Source organism: Triturus cristatus, chromosome 1_2 (genome assembly GCF_964204655.1).
Source record: "Triturus cristatus chromosome 1_2, aTriCri1.1, whole genome shotgun sequence".
Classification (NCBI taxonomy): domain Eukaryota; kingdom Metazoa; phylum Chordata; class Amphibia; order Caudata; family Salamandridae; genus Triturus; species Triturus cristatus.
The window spans coordinates 269,855,299-269,880,168 of NC_140580.1; the positions used below are offsets into that span (position 1 = coordinate 269,855,299).

General features: G+C 47.9%; 1 protein-coding gene across 3 annotated transcripts in view; it reads left to right on the top strand.

Moving 5' to 3' along the window:
- ANXA7 (annexin A7) overlaps positions 1-24,870 on the top strand; it is a 490,249-nt gene that overhangs the window by 94,627 nt on the left and 370,752 nt on the right. For all 3 annotated transcript variants that reach the window (XM_085603646.1, XM_085603647.1, XM_085603648.1), the window contains one exon: positions 14,015-14,198. In XM_085603646.1, the coding sequence (XP_085459772.1) occupies positions 14,015-14,198 (184 nt within the window). The remainder of the gene's footprint in view (positions 1-14,014; positions 14,199-24,870) is intronic.

Consider the following 24,870-nt stretch of genomic DNA (forward strand, 5'->3'; position numbering starts at 1 on the left):
TATCTTCTTCTAATTTAGTTAAGTTTAAGTTGATGGTTCTGCAATTCGATTATTCCTCAGCATTCGCTCGTCACTCTGACAGCATCCCGAGCTCTGCAGCATTCAGCGTCTCTTCTGCTCTCTCACTAACTAAGGCTACCTCAATTATACCTTTCTATGCTCCTGTATCATCCATTAATGTTTCAATATCACAAAATTACAAACTTTAATTGGACAGGCAAGGAGGCATGATCATCACACCATGCTTACTTTACAATTTAGTCTTCAGTTCATTGTTCAATGAGCCCACCCCTTAATCTTTATTCATAAAACTTTATTTCCACCCGTATTTGCATTTTATTAGACACAAAAGTATAATTTTCGAGTGTTCCCATTAATTTCGGAGGACTTCGGGGCTGGTTCCCAGGGTATGTATCTCTTGCGTCCTTGGACTGCGTTCAAGTGTCACATAACTTCTTCGGGCTCACTCCTACCATGCATGTGCGGAGATCACGTGGGTTATAGGCTCCGGATTCGTACGAAAGGCCCAAAATACGTACTAATAAAGTCAAAAAGACATATATTATTTTCAAAATAAAATGGTTACACTGTATACCACTACCTTTATCTAACCCCATTTACTTATAAGTTCTTTCCCTGCATTAGTAAAACAGCTTTGGTTTAGTTTCAGCAGAGCAGTTGCTTAGCATGTGAGCTTTCAGCGGCCATTTTAAAAGCGTCTGCGCAGGCGCAAAAAATTCCCTCCAAGCGCCAGCTCGTCCTACTATGTAGATGCAGTTGACCGTTTCTCGCGTTCGCAGCCATTTTAGATTTTGCTCAAGTTTATTGTTAATAAGACCCGTAGGTAAGCTTCTCTTTCTTTTATGTTGCGTGTGATGCGTATTAATTTACACCATACATAGTTAATACAAGGTTATGAGTTAAATGAGAGGATTGCTTCCGAGCAAGTCTCTTCTCCATGAGTCCTTGCTCCATCAGTCCCCTTTCTAATGGCATTTTTGAGCCGTCACAAAATCACCCATCCCAACCAGATGCCAACTTTAGCACATCTCAATTCCTTTTCCAGTCTTTTCGTTCTTATCTTCATCTTTAATTTTCAAATTTTTTATCTTTTTGTACAACTCTCCTTTCATCTCTTCTAGCTGTAGCTCTTCATATTTTCTTTTCTTTCCTTTTCCATTTACTTCATATTTCCTTCCCTTTTTACAACATTTGCACCATATCGTTATTGTTCAGATTGTTATTATTTTTTTTTTATTTTAACCTTTATTGACATCATAAAGACCTGTCACAGCTGGGTGCCTACATCCCAAAGGGCCGGCACAGCGGTACATAACATTCTTTGCCAAGGACAATGGGGAAGTTAACACAGCAAGCCGCCTACAACCCCAAAGGGCCGGCCGCGTCAAGTGGGCAAGCATAACGGGTGATAATCAACTCAGGTTCTCAAACAAGTACCCCCCCAAAACCTCAAAGTCAAGAAGTCAGTGTCAACACCGTCTTTCGCCTGTTATACCAAAACATTGTCAAATCAGTCTCCGCTCATCAATCATCCCCATAGTTCCATCACTCCGCAATTTCTTTCACATCCCAGCACCACAAGAAAGTGATCTCTGCACCTCCATGCCCAGCAGCCCCACATCGCCACCCCGTCGCTCCCCACCGTCTCACCCAGTCTCCCCACGGCCAGGATCTGGGTCAGGGTCCCCCGTATCAGTGTGTGCCAAGAGATAAGTTTGAAGAGGGGCCGAGATATGTCTCGGGCGTGAGGAAGGTGGCATTAGTTCAGCATGTGTGTGTAACTGGTCCTGGCAATATTTGAGATCGTTTATCCAGTCCTTGAACTTGGGAGCACGACCGCGCCCCCATCGACAGGCTATCCTTTGCTTCGCCATCCGGAGGGCCAGGGAAACATATCTCCGTATCTTGATTGGAACTCGTTCCGTATACCCCAATAGCACAGTTAGAGGGTCTTCAGGCACATGCACTCCAGCCATTTCATCAAGGGCATGCAGTACCTCTCTCCAGTATTCCCGAACAGGCGGGCAGCCCCAAGCCAAGTGTCCAAAGTCAGCCTCTCCCGCCCCGCATCTATCACAGCAGTCAGTGTCTCGCAATTGCAATCGGTGTAGCCTAGCCGGCGTGTAGTATAGGCGGTGAACATATTTATAATGTATAAGGCGTAATCTGCTATTGGCAGATATGACGCCCGTTTGGTGACAGCAGTAGGTCCTTCGTGATGGAAGTTCCCAATTCCTCCTCCCATTTACCCTTGGCTGGGGCTGGCCCCCTCTCCCATTCCTCTTTAGTCGAGCAATATAGTCGCGACACTACATGTTCCGGGGGAGTGTGCTGTAGAAGAGTGTGTAAGGGAGGCATTATAGGGGGTTCCAACTGAGTAAGTAAACGCATGTCTTGCCTAAGCCTCACATAATAGAACCGTTCCAAAGGGGTGGGGGAATGAGCATCAAAGAAGTCCTCACTATTTTTAAACTTACCATTTACATACAATTGGCCCCAAGTAAGATACGACAGTTTCCGCAGCATACGACAGCATCCCCCTTCTGTCGTGACCGGGAGGTCCAGCCTTCCCTGTAATGGCGCCAAAGGCGAGTAAAGTATAGGGCATTTAAGTCTATGCGCCAGTTCTCGCCAGGCACTAGTAGTACATTGTACGGTTGTAGATGCCAAGTGTCGAGGTACTGCGGTAGTGCTTAAATATGCTGTACATGGTGTAGGGGCCATGTATCCACCCTCGATTGCCAGATGGGGCATGTAAGGGGGGGGGTGCATCCAGTAAGCCGCAAAATGCGCCTGGGCGCACATAAAATGTAGTTCCATGTCTGGGACTTCGAATCCTCCAAACTCAAATGGCCGAGTAAGGACATCCCAAGCCAGCCTAGGTTGCCTTCCTCCCCACGTCAATCGAATCAGCTGAGCTTTGATACTTTTGAAAAAGTGATGGCTAGGAGCATACGGGATGTTGGTAAAAAGGTAGAGTAGTTTCGGCAATAGCACCATCTTGATCAACGATACTCTAGCTGCCATGGAAAGAGGCATCGTGATCCATCTGGAGATCTTATCCGTAATAAGATCGAGTGCGCGTCCATAGTTGGAGCGCATCAGTTGTTCCCGGCAGCGAGAGACCCGAATGCCAAGATAAGTGACAGAATCGGAACACCATGCAAGAGGGGACTCTGGAACGAATTCCGATGTGGCGTCGGTAAGTGGGAATATTTGAGATTTCCCCCAATTCATAGTTATCCCAGATAATTGGCCAAACCGGATGAGCAATCGGAGAATGGGATTAAGGCTGACCGCCGGGTCCCGCAGGTATAATGTCAGATGATCCCGCGTATAGGGAGATCAGAATCTGCCTCTCTGGGTAAATCAACGCGGACTCCTGGAAATGTTGCCGGACTTTAGCCGCCAAAGGCGCGATGGCAAAAAGAAGTGGCGACAGGGGGCATCCCTGCCGGGTACCCCGTTTGATCGCAAAGGGAGCCGACTGAACTCCATTCACCATCACTCTAGCTCGGACTCCGGAATATAACAAATTTATCCATGCCAGGAAGGGGGGCGGAAATCCCATTCGTTGTAAAACAAAGGCGAGGTAGTCTCATTCCAGGGAGTCAAACGCCTTAGTGGCATCGAGAAATATAGCCGCCGCGTTAAGATCAGGGTCTATATCGTGTAGGACCGCGAATAGTGTACGCAAGTTATGGGACGTGCCTCTAGTGGGCACGAACCCCGACTGATCAGGGAGCACCAATGCCGTCATAAGGGGGCTGATCCGATTAGCAATCAATTTGGCTAAGATTTTAGCGTCCATCATTTATTAAGGATAAAGGCCTATATGAGTCACAGTTGGCAGGGTGCTTCCCCGGTTTAGGTAGGGATATAATACGCGCCTCACGCATTGAAGGAGGAAGTATACCGGTCTCCCGCGCCTCCTCGTATACGTGACGCAGCATCGGAATGAGCAGGTGGTGGAAAGTTTTATAAAATTCGTCCCGTAGGCCATCTGGACCCGGCGCTTTTCCGGATTGTAACTGCATTATAGCCGATACGGTTTCTTCATCCTCATGATGTCTCGGAAGAAATTCCCTCTGCCCATCCCCCAATCAGGCGATCGCCGTATCCTCAAAAAAGGGGGAGAAGTCTACTGGCTGATCTCTATGCGTCTCATACAGACCTCTGTAGAACCTAAGGAATGTCTCCACTATCTCGGCTGTGCTACTATGCTTGTGACCATCCTCATCCTCCACTTCCAGAACAATGTTTGCAAATTGCGGTGGCCTAATTAAGGACGCCAGCGTTTTTCCAGGTCTATCCCCCTCCCCATATTGTCGCGCCCTAAAATATTTCCCTTTGTATTTGCACTCGCGTTCCGCTGTCTCTTGGTAGTCATTAAGCACATCGCGCATCCTAGCCTGCAATGCCGGTATGGGGGTATTTTGTAATTCCTCCTCAATGTTTTTAAGTTCTGTCTCCAATCTACGCAAAGTGGATCGAATATCTCTCAAAACTCCCCCACTCTTTGTAATACACAAGCCACGTATGGTCACTTTGAAAGCCTCCCACACAGTGGAGTATTGCGACACCGATTCCTCATTCCGAGGGAAAAACTCCGCTATCTCCTGCTCGAGTTCCTGCTTGAAGACTGGGTTTAATAGAGAGAGTGGATTAAAGCGCCAAAGTAAAAACGGAGATTCCACGTGCGGGGGGGCTATAGCGACCAATACTGGAGAGTGGTCTGAATATGTCTGAGGAAGATGGGAGGTATGCGTCACCCAGGGGGCTAACCCCTTGGTGATTAGCCAAGCGTCAATTCTGGACCAGGAAGCCCGGGCCGTAGTGTAACAAGTACACTCCCGTCGCAATGGGTGTTTATAACACCATGCATCTATCAACTCGTAGTCAGCCATTAACATCTTGAGGGCGGCTTGTGACTGAGAGTAGTGATGTGGTTGTGGGTGTGATCGGTCCTGTGTGGGATCAACTGTAACCATGAAGTCCCCCCCCCCCCCCCCTATAACAGATGCGTAGAACCGATCTTTTGTCGCAGAGCACACAGAAAAATTCCGGGTCGTCCGAGTTCGGACCATAACAAGAAACGAATGTGAAGGAGTGGGTGGCAATCCTCCCCCAAAGAATGGAGTATCGGCCCTGGTTGTCCGTGATGGACCCGATTGGGATATATGGAAGGGACCTTCTCACTAAGATGCAGGTGCCTCGAGCATAAGATGAATAGGAGGAAAAGCATGTATATCTGGCCCATCGAGCAACAAATGTGGAAGGGGTGGCGGGGTTAAAGTGCATCTCCTGCAGCATCGCACAATGTACCTCATGGCGGTCTAGGTAGGATAATGTGTGTCTACGCTTGCGGGGTTCCCCCAGTCCTCGTACGTTCCAAGTGAGGAAGTGGAATGCGGTGGGTCTAGAATGGTCATCCATGGCAGCGGTTAGGGTAACACAAAGTTAAGCGGCTGACTGATGCAAACTGGTATAAGTAACTAGTCATTAAAATGGTACTCCAGGCTAAGACAGGTGTCATGTCACACATTTGTTCGTTACTCGTATGTTTGAACACAACTTTCCCTCCCCCCTCCCACATCAGCAGCCCAATCCTGCCGTGGTAGTCTTCCCTACCCCCCCCCCCCTCCCGCCTTTCCCCCAATGCCATGGTCCCAACAGGGGAGAATGACTCAACCTGAAACATAACGGTCAATAAAGCAGCAGCAACCATACCGATGAGGGTTCACCTGTGAGGTGGAGTCCAGAGGGCGTCCAGTGGTCTTCCTCGCCATAGCGAGGGCGTTCGGGCGATCAAATACGAGGTCATCTCGTTACCGGTCCCAGTACGACCTACAAGTGCATAGTCCACCTCCCACTCGGCAGCTGAAGGACAGGGTGTGACAACCAGCACTGCTTTCGTCCGTCAAGGGGCGAGGGGGCACCCCCCACCGCCCAGGCGCGCAAGATGTACCAGGGTCACTGTCAGAATGTCTAATCTCGCGTGCACCGAGGTCGGTGGTACAGGCTCCTGGGGGGGGAGATTGTCCTGCCTCACTCCAGCCCCCGCGCCCCACAGCAGTGTCTAGACACCCATATTTGAGCCAAGCCTCTGTCAGTGGCCGTGTGGTAGGATCGCTATGTGAAAATCATATCTGTGCAGCATCCTCCTATTCAACATCTGAAGTGCTGCCTCCTCTTCCTTCGGAGCGGCGGGGCGTGGAGGAAAGACCCGTCGCTGACTTCGGCAAGGATTTGAGGAAGTCCTGCGCCAGTTGTGGGGTAGTGAAAAAATGCTGCTTACTTTGATAGGACACCTTGAGTCGAGCCGCAAAGAGCATTGCGTATGGAATGTTGAGCTGCTGTAGTTTCTTCTTCACAGGGATGAACTTTCGTCTCTGCTCTTGCACGGCCAGGGTGAAGTCCGGATACAATGAAATCTCCATTCCCTCATGGCGGAGCTGTCCCCGCTCCCTAGACAGTCGGAGCCGGCAATTGAGCAACCGGGCGATTATCGGACACGGCGCAGCTCCAGGCACCGGGCGAGCACTCAGCACACGGTGGGCCCGCTCGACCACCAATACCGGCTAAAAACGTCTCTCCCAAAGAGCGCGATTAGAAGACGCTCTACATATTCCTCCATCCTGCCGGTGGCTGTTGATTCCGGAATCCCTAAGATACGGAGGTTGTTTCTTCGAGAGCGGGATTCTAACTCTTCGTTCTTGGCCGCAACCACTCTCAAAATCCTCTCCATCTCCAGCGTGCGGGAAGTGGTCGCAGTATAGGTGTCCTCCAGATCAGATATCCTCCTTTCCGTCTCAGTCAGTCTCTCCTCCTGCTTTTTTACTCTGTGCGTTACAAATTAAGTTTGGGCTGGCGCCCTTCTGGTTTCCCCATCCGTCTCATTGCCAACACGTGCCTCCTAGGCAATGGCAAACCCTCCGACACCTCTGCGTATGAAGGGAGATCCGAGGAGCCGTCCCCAGCCGCGCCGGCCTCAGTCAGCGCTCCAGCTACAACACTCGCCCTCCGTCCTCCTCTTCTCCCTCCAATGCCAGCCCCCCAGTCTCTCCAATGAGGGGAACAGGCCGGGGATCCCAGTATATGTAGCAGTAGCCCATTGGGTTGCCCGGTGTCCGCCACAGCGCCGAGATTCATGCTTATGCCCACCACGTGGCAGCTGCCCCCAGCTTCCGGATGCCCTTGCAGAACCAAAAGGATTGCCTTTATGAACCTCCCGTAGGCGGTCTGCCCCCCCCAGGGCCCAGCGTGCTCCAGCCTCCTTCCCTCACAAATATGTCCTGCCCTGGTCGCAGTGTTATTACCACTGGGAGAGGGGGGGGAATTGCCCGCCCCAGCTCACCGCGCAGAGTGCTGCAGGGAAACGTCCGCAGCCCGGGGGGGCCCCCGCGCAGGCCGTAACTCTCTATTCTCGGTGTCCGCCGCAGGGGGGGAGAGGGGAGTCCCGCTACCCCACGCTCCTCACCTCCGCGCCGGCTCCAGTTTAGCACGAGCGGCGTTCGGCTCCGTGCCTCTCCCAGCACCGGGGCCGCCCTTGTCACCTGGCGCCCCCACGCTCCCGGACCTCCGCGTCGCAGGCTTCTTACAGGCAGAGTGTTTCGTCAGACCCCCTGCGCTCCACCGTCTAGCCGCTCAGGCCGAGCCGCCGCCCGCAGTGTCCCATCAGCATCCAACGACCTCCTACTCGGATAGTCCCTGGGGCCCGCGGCTATGCGCACCACGGCCTTCTCCATCTCTGGCGTTCAGGCAGCCCGCAGCAGACCGCCGCCGAACCCGTTTCCACGTAGCCAGGGGCAGATGGCTCACATTCCTCCCCGCACTCATCAGGACCTGGGGCGCGGCTCGTACACATTACGATAAGCGTCAATACCACACTGGAATCTTTGTGCTCACGAATCCAGCCAGGGCACCGCCGCCGATGTATGTTGTTTGTCACTCCCCTAGGCTCAAGCCACCGTCGCCTCCATGTTGTGCCCGCCAGGCAATAACTTCGGTATCCACAGAGTAGCAGGCCGATACCACTGCTTTTTTTAGGGAGTTTTCTCTTCCTTCACCCTCCGATGCTCATTTCCGTGCGTTTCTTACAGCAACATGTCAAAATGACCAGGATTGTGGACGGATCTGGGCCAAACTGCAAGCGCCTCACGCAAGTGCGGCCATCTTGCTTGGCGCCCTCTAGCGCCCCCCCATTATTGTTAAGATTATTATTGTTATACCAACTTATGGAAATACTATTTGACCTATAATGCCTTTCCCAACATTAGAAATCCAAGTCCCTATTGAAGAAACACTTGTTAGTCCTTCCCATACACTGTCAACCTCCAGTGGTTTCACTTCTTCTTGAAGATATGTAATGTTCTTAATATATTCTTTAATTCCTGTGCTTTTATCCGGTATGTAAGTGCAACAACGTTGCACTTTCAACATCTTACAGACTCCGTCGTCTTTTGCTAATAATAGATCAAGCGCAAGTCGATTTTATAAAACCATAGACCTAATTGCAACCATTTCTGTATTAATCATCAAGAAACCTCCAGCAGTATCAGTAGACGATAAATTACTGTTGACAATTGACAGATTCTATGCGAATTCAAAATGACTTCCACTGAAGGTATCAATGCACTAAATGTCAGCTACTATTTCTAAAAAACTAGCTCTCTTTCTTCGTGTTGGTTCAATAATGTTTTCATTGCTTTCATTGATTCTTTTCACATGATAAATCTTCGGAAATACTATTCCGAAGTAGCAAATCCCATACCACCGTGCAGGCAGCTTATAATAAGCATTATTCCCACATGCGTAGTAAACACCAGGAAATACTGGATCTGTTCCCCCCCCCCCCCCCCCCCCCCCCCCTTTAGTCCCAACCTCCCAGAATTAGGAAGGTATGTTCATACTCATTGGAACCAATAAATACATTGTTACAGCTGTCTTTAATCTATGGAGGCAGGTTTTCCCTGTCTTTACAAAGTCTAGGGACATCGCAGTATGAGTCTTGCCAGCTGTATAAATTCCCTCTTTCTCAGCCCATGGTGGAATATGGGTTTTCTGTTCAGTAGCCTTTCTTTGGAAATCCTGTCTCCTTTCCGCAACTAAATTCAAAAACTCCTTTTCTTCTTCACGTAATGAGCAGGTTAGATAATTTTTGTGTGCCTTTGCTATATTTGTTGACTTCATAGTTAAGGAAAATTCACCCATAAACTGTGCATCTGGACTACTAAGCACTGGATTCATATTCTTTTGAATAGGAATCTCTGAAAATATTACATCTAAGTTGAATAATAATATTGAAGTTTTCCCATTCTATAGAATAGACTTGTCAGTATGCTACATGAAAAACCATATGTTAACGGTAACTGATGGTAAGTGACTCCTTCTGCTACTGAAGCTGGTAATTTCATACAAACGTAACTCATTAATCTCCATAGTATCTACGTATTGAAACAATTTTGTGAATACATTTAAAGAAGAGTCATTATCTGTCACTGTGTGATGTAAATTTATCTCATCTGATGCTTCTAGTTCTACTCTATCTCCCTTCATGTTAGCTATCTTTTCAACAGTGTCCGTCATTCTTCCAGTCTGTTATCATAAGGTAAGGAATTGCTACTGTTAGAAATAGCCAAACTATGACCACTAATAAAATGCTACATATACAAATCCTACAGCATCTCTTTACACAATTTTGTTTTGGTCTTGCAGCAACCCTGTCTTCAGCCATTTTAGTCTAAGAAGATTTATCTTCTTTTCTTCACTTCGTTTTGTAAATTTTTATTTCTTTTGCTTTCAAAGAGGCCTCACTTCCCCTTCCTCGATCTGTTCTGCATTTACTTCTTCATCACTTTCTTCATTTAAATCTAGATTCTTGAGTTCTTCAAGAATCACATAGGTCCATTCAGGACCCTTCAACTTATTGTTCAGGATTCTCAGTCTTTGGCTCAGGGCCGGACTGGCTACTGGGCGTTTAGGTGTGCTGCCAAGCTGGGGGCTGATTTCACTGTGGTGGGGGCTGATTTAGTTGATCGGGACCTGTGTGTGCTTTTAAATAAAGCAAAATGAATGGTTTTAGACACACGCAGGTCCCCATCAATGGAATCAGCTCACAGCTTGGCAGCACACCAAAACGCCAGGTAGCCAGTCAGGCCCTGCTTTGGCTTCTTCGACTAGTTTTCACAGGCGGCTGCCCAGACTGACTAGTAACTTCATTCACTTGTTTAGGTTTCTCACTTGTTTTTCTTAAATGATATTTTAACTTTTTGACTCCCTGGCCAGTTATCACCTTTTCTGACCCTCTTAGCTTGCACTGCACTTTCACTTTCTTCGTCTCTTTCGAGAACTTTTATTTTCGTTAAGTTGTGGCACACTATGATTTTCCTCGTCTTCAGAGTACCTCTCTATCTGTCCTTGTTCAGGTCTCGTTATTGCAGCTTCATCTGCCTGAACATGCTCTTCTTCCTCTATCTGTTCCTGCTTGGGTCCTAGTTCACATTGTTCTCCTTCCACCCAAACGTGTTCTTCTTCTCCTAACTGGTCCTGTTCAGGTCTTACTACAATTTGTTCTTCTGTTGCCTGAACGTGTTCTTCAATACCCGTCTGTCCCTGCTCAGGCTCATTTGTTTGTTTGCTTGCCTGAGTACAGTTTTCTTTCACTGTCTGGTCTTTCTCAGGGTCCCCAGTAGCTTTATTCACCTTTTCCTGAGCCTCTTCTTCTACACCTATCTGGTCCTCTCTAGTTTCTTGTCTTTCTAATCTTGTTCTGCTTCTTGTTTGAATAATCACCTCCGATATGTCAACCACTGGTATCCAGTCCTCATGACTTGTGCTCAGTTGTTCTTTGTCAGCCTCTGTTACTCTAGATTCTTCGGCTGCACAACCTTCATCAGCCTCAACTGCTTGGGTCAGTTGTGGTCTCTCTTCATCAGGGGCTGGAACCCTTTTTGTGTGACTGGCATGAATCCAATTAGGCAAACCTGCACACTTCACTGCTGTCGTAGTGACTAGTATGACCTGTCGTGGATCACCCCACCTGGCTGCCAGACACGACTCTCTGGTGTGATTCTTCACCACCACTCAGTCTCCGGGATTCAAATCATGCGCTTAATTCGACAGCCTGGCAACTGCGTCTTCTCCAATCTGGTGAGAGACAGAACGCACTAGTCAGCCAATCCTTTGCAATAGTCTAATACCAGATCATCAGATATATTCATCAATTTATGTCCTGGTATAAATGCTTGTCTCATTGCTCTTCCCATGAGAATCTCATGGGGGCTCAATCCTGTGTTCCTGTCAGGAATACTTCTGGGTCCCATCAGAACAATAGGCAATGCGTCTGGCCAACTCAGTGATGTGGATGCACACACCTTTGCCAGGCTTGACTTAATTGTGCCATTCAATTGCTTCACCACTCCAGAAGCCTCTGGGCGGTATGCACAGTGCAGTTTCTGTTCAATTTTTAATGCTTCACAGAATAACCAAATTATTTCATTATTAAAATGAGGTCCTCTATCTGATTCCAAAGTTACTGGAAAACCAAAACGCGGAATCAACTCTTTTAACAATAATTTGGCAACTGTTATACTCTCATTTCTCCTAGTAGGATATGCCTCCACCCACTGTGAGAACAAAAATACTATGACAAGGACGTACTTCATTTCCCTGCATGGTGGTAATGCTATAAAGTCTAGCTGCAGTCTTATGAATGGTCCTTCTGCCTTTCCGATTTTTTTTTTTCCCCCATCTGACCACTGTTTTCCTGCCTGGATTTATTTGTTGACAAATTAAACATCCCTGGTAAAGACTTTCTGCGACTACCCTAAACCGTGGATTATACCAATCTTGTTTGAAAAGTCTGATCATGGGGGGTCCCTGTCTCCATGGTACATTCTGGCCATTTGTGAGAGCACCTGACACTGCTGATTAACAACCTGCTGCAGTTGATTCATAAGCACCTTATTCTGCGTCTATGGATTTAAATTTTGGTTTGGGACATTATTATTCTGGATATTCTTACTCGTTTTTCCAATTTCCAAGCTCTCCGCACCCATGACAAGGAAACTTTTTCTTTGCATCCTCTCTATTTATTCGTCCTCTTGACTTTCCACTATTCACTGTATTGTCACTGCACATTCATGGAAATATAGTTACCTAGGATGGTGTGAAAACCAACCCCCTGGGCAAGGAGCTGGGAAGGGTCTCCCGGGAAAGACAGGCGACAAAGGCTTCAGGACAGGAATCGGGACAGGATAGATGACCTCTCTAACACAGACGCTTGCGTAGCACCCCTCTCTGACACACTCTTCCTCCTCGAGATTCTTTCGCGACCTTCTTCTAATTTAATTAAATTTAAGTTGATGGTTCTGCAATTAGATTCTTCATCAGCATTCTCTTGTCACTCCGACAGCATCCCGGGCTCTGCAGCATTCAGCATCTCTTCTGCTCTCTCCCTAACTAAGGCTACCTCAATTATACCTTTCTATGCTCCTGTATCACCCAATAATGTTTCAATATCACAAAATTACTAACTGATTGGACAGGCAAGGAGGGATGATCATCACACCATGCTTATTTTACAATTTAGTCTTTCAGTTCATTGTTCAATGAACCCACCCCTTATTAGACACAAAAGTATAGTTTATAAGTATAATTTTCGAGTGTTCCCATTCATTTCGGAGGACTTCGGGGCTGGTTCCCAGGCTATGTATCTCTTGCGTCCTTGGACTGCGTTCAAGTGTCACATCACTTCTTCCGGCTCACTCATACCACGCATGTGCAGAGATCACGTGGTTACGTGGCCCAAAATACATACTAATAAGAAAGTCAAAAAGACATATTATATTTTCGAAATAAAATGGTTTCACTGTATATCACCTATCTCTACTCTAATCCCATTTACTTATAAATGCATTCCCCGCATTAGCACTAGTAAAACAGCTTTGGTTTAGTTTCAGCAGAGCAGATGCTTAGCATGTGAGCTTTCAAGCGGCCATTTTAAAAGCGTCTGCGCAGGCGCAAGAAATTCCCTCCAAGCGACAGCTCGTCATACTACGTAGATGCAATTGACGCATGCGCAATACAGTTTCCCGCGTTAGCAGCCATTTTAGATTCTCTTTCTGTTATGTCGAGTGTGATGCATATTAATTTACACCATACATTGTTAATACAAGGTTATGAGTTAAATGAGAGGATTGCTTCCGAGCAAGCCTCTTTTCTAGGAGTCCTTGCTCCATCAAAGGCACCGACCTTGATGTTTCTCCTACTCTGATTATCTTCGCCCCACGCTGTAAAGGTATGTGGCTCACTGAATGGCTGTAACTTGTAGAGACAAAGAATAAAATATCTGAAACACAGCTTTTCACACGGTTTCATTACATGAGTAATAACTTCCTCAAGCCCATGAGAAAACACAGAACCAATAAGTTTAGAAGGGCGACATGGTATAATACAAGTATAAGGTGATATAAGCGCATTTAAGAGACCACAGATGCAGGTGGTAGCTGCGGGTCCTGGTATTGACTGCATGTGAAATGCAATTGGTTAAAAATGGATTTGCCTGAAAAGGGAGGTACCAATGATAATCGGGGGGGCTTACCAAGGTCACATGCTACCTGAGTAGGGGACATGAGGTATCTAGGAATTATCTCTTAAGTGTTGCACAGTCTGACCTGCCCATGACCCGACTCTTTTCACTTGCACGTTGTCAACAATTGCGACTTTACAGGCCTACCAGCGTCTATTTTTAACTTAATTGTCCCAACTATTGCAACATGAGTCTTTATCACATTTCCAGATTATTTGCATGTTCTCAAAAATTGTGGTATTTTAGTTTGATTTTTGAAATGTTATGAAATGTTTTTAAAAAGTTTCATTATACTACTTTAACTGTAAATACTATGAAATATGTAACAAAGTAATATGACACAGTTACTATGTTAGCTCTAAAAACGTGACTTTTGCTTGTATTTTTCCTTTTTTTAATAAGCCTCCAGGGGGCGAGACTGGCTTTCCACCTGGTAATGCCTACCCATACCCTACTGGTGCTGGAGGAATGCCACAAATGGCTGGAGGCGCATATCCCCCGGATATCAGTGGTGGTGCCCCAGGGGCTGGAGGATACCCCGCATTTGGAGGTTACCCCCCTGGAGGAATGCCGTCTTTCCCTGGAGGTGAGTTTTGCATTTGTAATTGTTTTTCATTAACCTCATCTTGTGAACGAGTGTGTTACTTGAATTCTGTTTCACAAAATTAAAAGTTCTTGATACCGGATTGGTATGGGTCTATGGAGCACTGCAGTGAATAAAGTGGCGACCTGTTTCAGTGGTAGCCTTCTGCAATGGCTTCTTTGGTATGCGAGAGAGACAAGTGCATCAGAGAACTCAAATCTTCACCTTCTTTTCTTAACAATCAGTTTGTCTTTTAGGTAGAGCCGAACGCAGCGCGCAAGCGCTGCTTAGGAGATGACCTCTTGAAATCACTCAGGACTTTTTCGAAACTCATGCATGTACTGCACTGTTTCCAATGAGCACTCGTGTATGTGTGGCGTTTACCTTGCGGGAGCGAGCAGCGGCGCCATCTGTTTACAATTAAACAGATGGCGCTGCTGCTCGCTCCCGCAAGGTAAACAAATGACTCCAGGACTGTCAGGTGCGCACAGCATCTGACTGCATTCTGCAAGTAACTCCTGCCTGAACGGTTTTCATTAACGGAGAAAGAACGCTTCTGAAGATAACTTGCGAGCAGAGAGGGATTGCCATAGGTAAACCTTTCAAAAAGCTTTGCCGCCTGCACACAGCCTTGCTAGAGATGTACATAATGCACCCTTGCTCTCATGCCCAGACAGCGCTCCCAGCTGATGCCTGACCAGCAACACAGGCTATTTGAAAACAGACATATTTTTAAATATATGCAAAACCCAGAACTATCTGACAGTCAACGAATACTGGCGGACTAACTTATTAAAGTGTCACTGAAATTTGGAAAACATGTGTTCGAGGCATATGAGCTGCAGATTGTACACTTAGCATAGATCGCCATCTGGTGTTGGGCCCGGATGTTTGCAGTTTGTTTTTGTTCTTTGGACAGTCTTTGGAAGTCACGAGTTCGGTGACTCCTCCTTCGGTCCGTACTGCGCATGGGCTTCGGCTCCATCCTCAGATTGTTTTTTTCCGCCATCGGGCTCAGATGTGATACTTTGTGCTCCGGCTTCGAACTTCTACGGTTCCAGCCTCGACGGAAAATCCTCGTTCTTCGAGTTTCTTCATCAATCTTCATCTCTCGAAGCGGCACTTTTCTCCATCCCGTACATCGGCACCGGCCTTCGGGCCCTCCTCGACTCCGGTCCCGGCCGATGGAAAGGACTCCGTTCAAAAAGTGCCCAAAATGTGGGTCTAAATTTCCCCACACCGACCTCCATCAGGTGTGTAACATTTGCCTCTCTCCAGAACACGAGGCTAGAGACTGCCCCGCCTGTAAGTCTTTTCGATCAAAAAAGACCATCCGGGATCGAAGAGCTCGACGCACCATGGCGCACTCCTCGACCGCGGCTCCACCGGACATCTTCGGAGACGACGCCGAAGCTTCGGGGCAACTACACACCGAGCAGGAGGACGACGTCGTCAGCGCTTCCGAGGCCGACGACTCAGACGTGGAGGACATCACACCGGCGCAGCGGGTCGTGAGTACTGTACCCCCTCCCACCCCCGCGCCCAAAACCAAAGAGACTCCGGTTACACCCTCGCCTGCAGGCCTGGGCAAAACCAAGCACACAGCTTCTATCACCCCACCTTCGGGCCCGGTGTCGAAGCCTCAGAAGTCTCACGGTAGCTCGGGCTCGAGCCAGCCGACGCCTGGTGTCGAAAAACACCATCCGGCACCGAAGAAAGTGATACCCAGCTCGACTCCGAAGCCACCGGTGCCGAAGCCTGGACTCTCGGTGCCGACAAAACACAAATCTGTCGGCACTGACGCTCCGGCGCCGAAAACTCCTTCGATGCCGAAAAAAACGGAGGTACCAAAAAAGCATGGCGCACAGAAACCATCCAAACCCTCGGCTCCGAAAACATCGGCGCCAGCGGACGATTCGGCGCCACTGGATCTCTTTACACCAGACCCTTTGCAAAAGACTCTATTTAAAGATCCAAAGACTGGGCTATTGACTTTAGTTGTCAAGAAAAGACGTCTTGACACACCGGCTCCTCCTCCACCGCCCAAGCGGAAGGACTCTGCTACTTCTCCTCTCAGAGTGCCCTCCCCACTACCTCCTCCTCCACCTCCTCCTCCTCCACCCCCTCCTCCTCCCATGTCTCCGCCACCCTTACCTCATCACTCCCCGACCCCGTCCCCAGATCCGGATTACGGGGATCCAGATTATGACCCGGCGGACGCCCCAATGGACCCCACTCCACCGGGGACCCCAGACCCATGGGAAGACTACCACAACCCTGACATACCTGATATGCCTCAGGACGACCTATACCCATCCAGGCCGTCTCCTCCAGAGGACTCCTTAGGGTTTCACCACTTAGTGCAGAGAGCAGCACACTACCATGGGGTGGACATGCATAGCGAACCAGTGGAAGACGACTTCCTACTGGACACATTTGACATTCAGGACAAGTCCACGTCTATTTTGCCCATGCTTAAAGGTGTCACCAAGCATGCTGCAGAGGTGTTCAAGGACCCTGTCAGGGCCAGGGTACTGAACCCTAGAATAGAAAAAAAGTACAAGGCGGCACCCACAGACCCTGCATACATTAAGGGCCCTGCTCCCTTAGATTCCCTAGTTGTGTCCACAGCTAGAAAGCGGGCTAACTCCCAGTCCTCAGGAGAAGCCCCACCGCCAGACAAGGAATCGAAACTTTTAGACGCGTCTGGCAAACGCACCGCCTCCCAAGCTGCAAACATGTGGCGCATTGCAAATACACAAGCGCTATTTGCGTGCTATGACAGAGCACACTACGACGAACTTGAGGCTCTTATGCAGCACCTCCCCGAAAAACACAAGCGCAAGGCTCATGACCTGATACAGGAGGGTAAACTAATTACAAACCCCTCCATTAAGTGTGCCCTTGATGCAGCCGACACTGCTTCTAGAGCCATAAATACCAGTGTCCTGCTTCGTCGTCATGCCTGGCTCAGGATCTCAGGGTTCAAGCCTGAAGTCCAGGCGTCCATACTAAATCACCCTTTTGATCAACAAACTCTCTTTGGGCCAAAGGTGGACGAAGCGTTGGAAAAAATGAAAAAGGACACAGACACAGCAAAGTCTATGGGGGCACTCCAATCACAGGCCCTTAAACGCTCCTTTCGACGCTCATCCTTTCGTGGCACAGGCAGAGGCTTCTCCACCGATAGTGCCTCTACCTCCAACAAGTCCCCTCCTCAAAATACCTTTTCAAAGGGCAACCAAAGGGGTGGTTACAGAGGCAACAACAATAAGGGCAGGGGCAAAACTAACACCACCCGTTCCGCAACCCCGCCCGCACAATGACTTCCCTTCCCTCCCCCCAGACCATCCCACTCCGGTCGGGGGCAGACTACAATAATTTATCCACGCATGGGAATCCATAACATCGGACAAATGGGTGAACCAAATTTTTCGGTCAGGATACTGTCTCGAGCTAACATTTACCCCACCCAATATCCCACCAAGACACCGTCCAATGTCTCAAGAACATTCCACACTGCTCAAACAGGAGGTGCTCTCCCTCCTCCAAAAATACGCTATAGAGCAGGTCCCTGTCAATCAGCAAAATCTAGGGGTCTACTCCCTGTATTTCCTTATACCAAAGAAAGACGGGACCCTGAGGCCCATTCTGGACCTCCGGCCTCTAAATGCGTACATACATTCAGACCATTTCCACATGGTCACCCTACAACAAGTCCTCCCGCTCCTCTGTCAGGGAGACTTTCTCACTACCTTGGCTCTGAAGGACGCATACTTTCACATTCCAATACACCCTTCTCACAGGAAGTACCTCAGGTTCGTGGTGGACGGTCAGCATTACCAATTCACGGTTCTCCCCTTCGGGGTCACCACCGCACCACGGGTGTTTACCAAATGCCTAGCAGTTGTAGCAGCACACCTCAGGCGTCAACAGATTCACGTCTTCCCTTATCTAGACGACTGGCTAATAAAAGCCGCGTCCTACAATCAATGTGTGCAACATACCAACAGCACCATTCAATTACTCCACCGGCTAGGCTTCACGGTGAACTACCAAAAGTCCCACCTCTTACCATCTCACACAAAGCAATATCTCGGGGCAACTATAGACACCTCCAAAGGTATTGCCTATCCAAATTCAGCCAGAATCGCAAGCATACAAGCCTTGCGCAAAACATTCCTTCCCCAACACTCTCTTCCAGCAAGAGTGTTTATGAAGCTCATAGGAATGATGGCGTCCTGCATTTTAATAGTGCCCCATGCAAGACTCCACATGCGTCCACTTCAAGAGTGCCTAGCACAACAGTGGAACCAGGCCCAGGGTCAGCTGACGGATCTGGTGTTGGTGGACGGCCGCACCCATCACTCTCTGCAGTGGTGGAACACCACAAACCTTTCCAAAGGGCGGCCGTTCCTGGACCCGGTTCCTCAGGTGATTCTAACAGCGGACGCATCGCTCTCCGGCTGGGGAGCACACCTCTTACACCTCACAATGCAAGGTCTATGGACGCCACAGCAAAAATCGCTCCACATCAACCATCTGGAGCTCTTGGCGATCTTTCTAGCCCTAAAATCCTTTCAAAAACAGATTTCGGGCAAAGCAGTCCTCATTCGCACAGACAACATGACTGCAATGTATTATATCCAAAAACAGGGGGGGGACACACTCTCCCCAGCTCTCCCGCCTAGCCCAGAGCATATGGAGATGGGCAATTCCCCAAAACATCTTTCTCCTGGCACAGCACGTTCCAGGCGTACAAAACACCATGGCAGATCTGCTCAGCAGACAAACGCAACAACTACACGAATGGGAACTGCATCCACAAGTTCTTCACCCATTCTTCCAACAGTGGGGGCATCCTCAGATAGACCTCTTCGCCACCCACGAAAACAAAAAATGCCCAAGCTTCGCCGCCAGATACCCACACCCATTGTCCAAAGGCAATGCGATATGGATGAACTGGTCAGGCAGATTTGCATACGCCTTTCCACCTCTCCCGCTAATTCCATTAGTGGTAAGGAAGCTACAGCAGCACTCCCTCACACTCATTCTGGTAGCCCCAACATGGGCCAGGCAGCCGTGGTACACCACACTACTACAGCTATCAGTGGTACCACATCAAAAACTGCACCTGTCCCCATGCCTCCTAACCCAGAACCATGGAGAAATCAGGCACCCGGACCCAGCTCAGCTCAACCTTGCGATCTGGCTCCTGAAATCTTAGAATTTGGCTACCTTAACCTTCCCCCTGATTGCATGAACATCATCATGGAAGCCAGACGTCCTACCACTAGAGCATGCTATGCCGCAAAATGGAAAAGATTTGTGATTTACTGCCGTAACCACACAATCAACCCTTTAGATGCATCCATACAGCACATCATATGCTATCTGCTCCATCTTCACAGGTGTAACCTGGCATATTCATCCATACGCCTACACCTAGCAGCGATCGCTGCTCATCTACAAAACAGACAGCATTTATCACTGATCAGAGTGCCCGCTATTAAAGCCTTTATGGAAGGCCTTAAACGAGTAATTCCTCCCAGGGCACCACCTTCCCCTGTATGGAATCTAAATGTAGTTCTTACACGGCTAATGGGTCCACCCTTCGAACCAATGCATAAATGTGAGCTACAGTTCCTCACCTGGAAAACAGCTTTCCTCGTAGCTATCACTTCCCTTAGAAGGGTCGGTGAAATACAAGCGTTCACTATACAGGAACCCTTCCTGCAAATACATCACAGCAAGGTCATACTTCGTACAAATCCGAAGTTTCTGCCCAAGGTCATTTTCCCCCTTCCATCTCAATCAATCGGTGGAATTACCTGTCTTTTTCTCGCAACCACAATCTGTTGCAGAAAGGGCCTTACACACACTTGATGTTAAGAGGGCTTTGCTGTACTACATACAAAGAACGCAACCTTTCAGGAAGACTAAACAATTGTTCGTTTCCTTCTCTCCACCACATAAAGGCAACCCCATCTCTAAATCAGGGATAGCTAGGTGGATTGTAAAGTGCATACAAATTTGCTATCAAAAGGCAAAAAGAACATTATCTGTTCCACCTAAAGCCCACTCTACTAGAAAGTTAGGGGCTTCTATGGCTTTTCTAGGGAACATACCCTTAGATGACATCTGCAAAGCAGCCACATGGTCAACACCGCACACCTTCACAAAACATTACTGTGTAGACGTGCATTCCAAGCAACAAGCTAGTGTGGGCCAGGCTGTACTAAAGACACTTTTTCAAACCGCTGCAACGGATACCGGTGGTCGCCGCTAAGGTTGGGTACTGCTATATAATCTATGCTAAGTGTACAATCTGCAGCTCATATGCCTCGAACGGAATATGCTACTTACCAGTATGCATCTGTTCTTGGCATGTAGAGCTGCAGAGTTGTACACGCCCACCCGCCTCCCCGGCTACCTGTATCCGTTCCAGTCCATCTTATTTAGATACAACACACATGGGTTTCTCACTGTTATTACTACGCTCCATCATTTCCCTGTTGGCGAAAAACAATCTGAGGATGGAGCCGAAGCCCATGCGCAGTACGGACCGAAGGAGGAGTCACCGAACTCGTGACTTCCAAAGACTGTCCAAAGAACAAAAACAAACTGCAAACATCCGGGCCCAACACCAGATGGCGATCTATGCTAAGTGTACAACTCTGCAGCTCTACATGCCAAGAACAGATGCATACTGGTAAGTAGCATATTCCTTGCTCGGGGCACCCCAGTTCTAAATGGCTGTGACTTCAATTTGACAACGTGTAAATTAATGACTCCACCAAACAAGGTGCCTGCACCCGGCTCTACACGTGTTTCTTTCAAAGTTCAGCTTTTTATTGCTAGAGTTGTACTCTACAAAAGCACCATGCGCCAACGGGGAACCACTTTTAATATGCGCTTCCATGTCGGGGCAACACTACAACCTCCTCCTGTTCCTGAATGCGAGCTATTAGGTAGACCCTGAATACAGTCGCTTATCGTAAGCATCATTCCACAACGTTTTCCACCGCGTACGCACTTTATAGCTTCCAACCGCGTACCCACTTTATAGCTTCCTGTGAGCATCATTTGCCCACTCTGCATGTGTCTCAGTTATAGCCTCACGGTAACTTCTAGGATTCCTGCCATTTCCCTCCCCTTACCTTCCTCGGCAGCGAGCAGCATCAAGAAGTCTCCTGGGCCCGAGGAAGCACTGCCACAGCCTCCGCAGTGCCTTGAAGTGCGGGGTTCTCCTGCAGGTCGCACTATGAGGCATGGCCGAGTTTATAATCCATTTTCAAATCTGGTAACTGCTCGCGAGGAGCGAGCTGGGCCGGAGCCAGCGCGCCAGCGCCTCTTAGTCACCGTCATGCCCCGGCGGATGCCAGCGCTGGGTACTTGGCACAGAGTGCCGCTTTCCATACATGGTTTGTGCCACTCTTTCTCGCCCACCTGCACGTAAACCACTTTCTACTGCCCACTGTTTATCTGCCTCTTTAGAAGAACCTTCACAGACGCAGGGCATGCACTTTTCGTGTTTGAGTTCATTCACGTTTTTTGGTTTCAGCATCAAAGGCATGCGCTGTTCGCCTGCGCTCTGTTGGTGATTTGTATGCGTGAGAAATATTAAAGCGCACCGTGTTCGCAGCCGAGATGACCCAGCGGGAATGAAAAGCATCAAAGGACGTGGCATTTCTATAAGATTTTACAAGGTCACCTTCACACGGTTTGAAGGGGCATTTACCACACGTGCGCGCTTCACCCGGTGACGTGATTCCACAGCTGAGCTTGTGGTTGGTCGCTGACTAGGAACACCCTTGAATATCCCCTCCCTTCTTCACACAGCCAGCTTTAAACATCCGAGGCTACTCATTCCCCCCCCCCCCCCTGTAAACCTCAGCCGCTCCTCGTCCCCTCGCCCTTGTATCTGGCAGCGTGTCTAATTGAGTTAAACGCTCGCTGCTGAGACATGCAGTATTTCGAATGCCTGGCATGCTAACGGATCCTTAGAAACTTCACAGGTAGGTAAGCTGGGTACTATTACATTGTGTAATAACATTTTTTGTTCACTATACACTGCCGTGAAAAGACATATGCTATTCGCAAGGTGCACAGGTCGGAGAGGGGCTGGGCTAAGAACGAATACATTGAGAACTATCAAATCGTCGCCATGCTGCTGTCCTAGCCAAAATGATGGAATCAGTGTAAGCCTTCTTGCACCACATGGTCCCTTTTGTACCCTGAAATATGATCTTTCAGCGCTAATAATAAGGGTGGAAGTTGTTCTGGGAGGAAATTCTCGAACGTCAGGAGGACGCCTCTTTCTGTGAACTAGAAAGAACAAGGGTCTCTGGGATCCAAGGAAAGTACTGGTATCTCTTGGAAAGGTGAGGCCTGCAGGTTAACACGAGGCAGACCAGTTCGCTCTTACCAAGTGCTTTGTCTCTGACCCTTGCATGTGCACTGTGCCATCTAGCTGGGGTTGGAGCTACGACCCAACTGGGGTTGTCCTACTGGTCTCACCCGCCTTTGAGAACCTCAGAGTCTGATAGAGGCTATGGGTGTGAACCCCTGCTCACAATGTTGGCTTCCTACGGGCTTGCAGGAGTAGGTGAAATCTGGGCCTTTTAACGAGTGTGCAGCTTCTGCTCAGACTGCCGGCCTTCAGCGCTCGTCCACATCCTTTCATCTTTTCTCTTTCATGGGATGTCTTTCTTCTACTGGGCACAAGTAAATAAATGGACAAGGTGCATGGCTACTGCTTGTATCTCCAAGTCCCATTCTTACCCTTGTGGCATCCATTGACTCATTTGACAGTATCTCTTTCTGGCACATGTCGCTTTATGGATTACTGGGTCTTATCCGATTATCCCTCTCCCCCTCTTTGGTTTATGGGCACACGACATACCATCGCCCCTGTGGTTAAGCTAGTTAGTCCTTATTATAACTATAATTTGAAGGTCTCTTTCACATACTGCTTCCCATAACATGATAACCGTACCTTGGAGGTCATCACAGAGAAATAAAAACACTTTCCACAAAGGCACAAAACAAAAACTGCACTGCCCAACCGCACACACCCTACACGTTGGAGCTTGCTATTTGTGTGGTTTAGTGCTTTAGAGGCCCCCTTAAATATTGTAGGCGCTAAACAAATGCTGCAACACAATAGTTATCATTGCTGGCCCGGGGTCCTATGCCTGCAGTATCTGTAAGACTTCCAGTATCCAGTTCTTTGTAGCTCGGCTTGTGTTGTTTAAGTCGGTTATATAGAGTCATTTGTGATACGCTGTATACTGGGGTTATAACTACAGTCATTTATTAGATTTTATTTGTTTCTGTGGTTGTATTGATTGAGAACCTTTTTTTAAAAACTGTATTTACAATTTTCATGTTGATACACAACAAACAATTGGTCACTCACAGCAGCCATACAAATCAAACATTGGCATAGCCTGGCCAATAGGTCTCGCCTTTGGGACCTTATAAGTGTTTAGTTATCCAGCACGATATCCTTGGTGCAACAACATCAACTGTTGCATGGCTAAACACTTATAAGGTCCAAAAGGCGAGACCTATTGGCTATGCCAATGCTTGTTTATTGTAGCAATTCATATTGTCTCAAAAGGGGACTAATATCCGAGTGGGACTCTGTGCATGCCCTTTTATTTTAAAGGCAGGAGAACATAATGTAATGCAAATGATAGTATTTTTATTATTAAAGGCAGGACATCCAGGCATGATCGGCTCCTTCAATAAAGTAGGCAAGAAAAACCGTTTGAAGAATGAAACATACTGCTAGTAATTTTTATCAAAACATTGTACATGAGTTCTGTCAATAACAGCAGGACCTCGGTTTAGACAAATCAATTTTTTTTTAAAGGGGAATTTGTATACCCAGTCCCCTCCGTGTATGCGGGAGGCTAGAGTCTTATTGTTCACACTGTCAGAAAATGTAAATCTGCTTGCAATGAAACTATATGTGCACGTTTTTCACTCCTGTGTTCTCTAACCCATGCTGCATGAGTGTCACAGTTATTCAGGCAATCTCAATGGATTCGAATTGTCCCATACTCTTGTTTTTTTGTAACTTCATAGCCTAGCTTTTACCAATGTTTCTTACGCTGGTATTTGACCATTTAAAAGTTTCTTGATGCTAGTATTTTACCTCTTTCTTCAGTTCGTGGATTTAGAGCAGGCTCTTGCAGAGGTTGGAGTTCAGTGTATTCACCCACATTTACTTTGTTTTCTGTCTCGGCATGCTGCCTACTGTAGCTACGTGTACTTTCCTCCTCATATTCCCATATATTCTGTTTGAAATCTGATTCAGCACATGCGAGAATTCCTCAACAAACCGATCCTCATTGAAACTGTGTATTCGTCTACCATTGCAGAGGTAGGATTTATGACGTATGATCAGAAGCTCTATATCGCCTTACTTTATGCTTATAATGAAAGCTTTGCTTGACTGATTATTATAGCACAGCCTATTGTTGGCTGCCACTTAATCTTTTCCACCCCGTTTCTTCTTCACAGTGGAATCTCCCTTTTCCTCCTAGACTCCTCCCTTCCCTCCCATCCCTCTTAAGGCATTAGCCAGTTTCATTCTGTTTTATAGATTCCATGTATCCATAACAATAACCCCCTTCCATCACTCTTCTTCACAGGCTACCCAGTA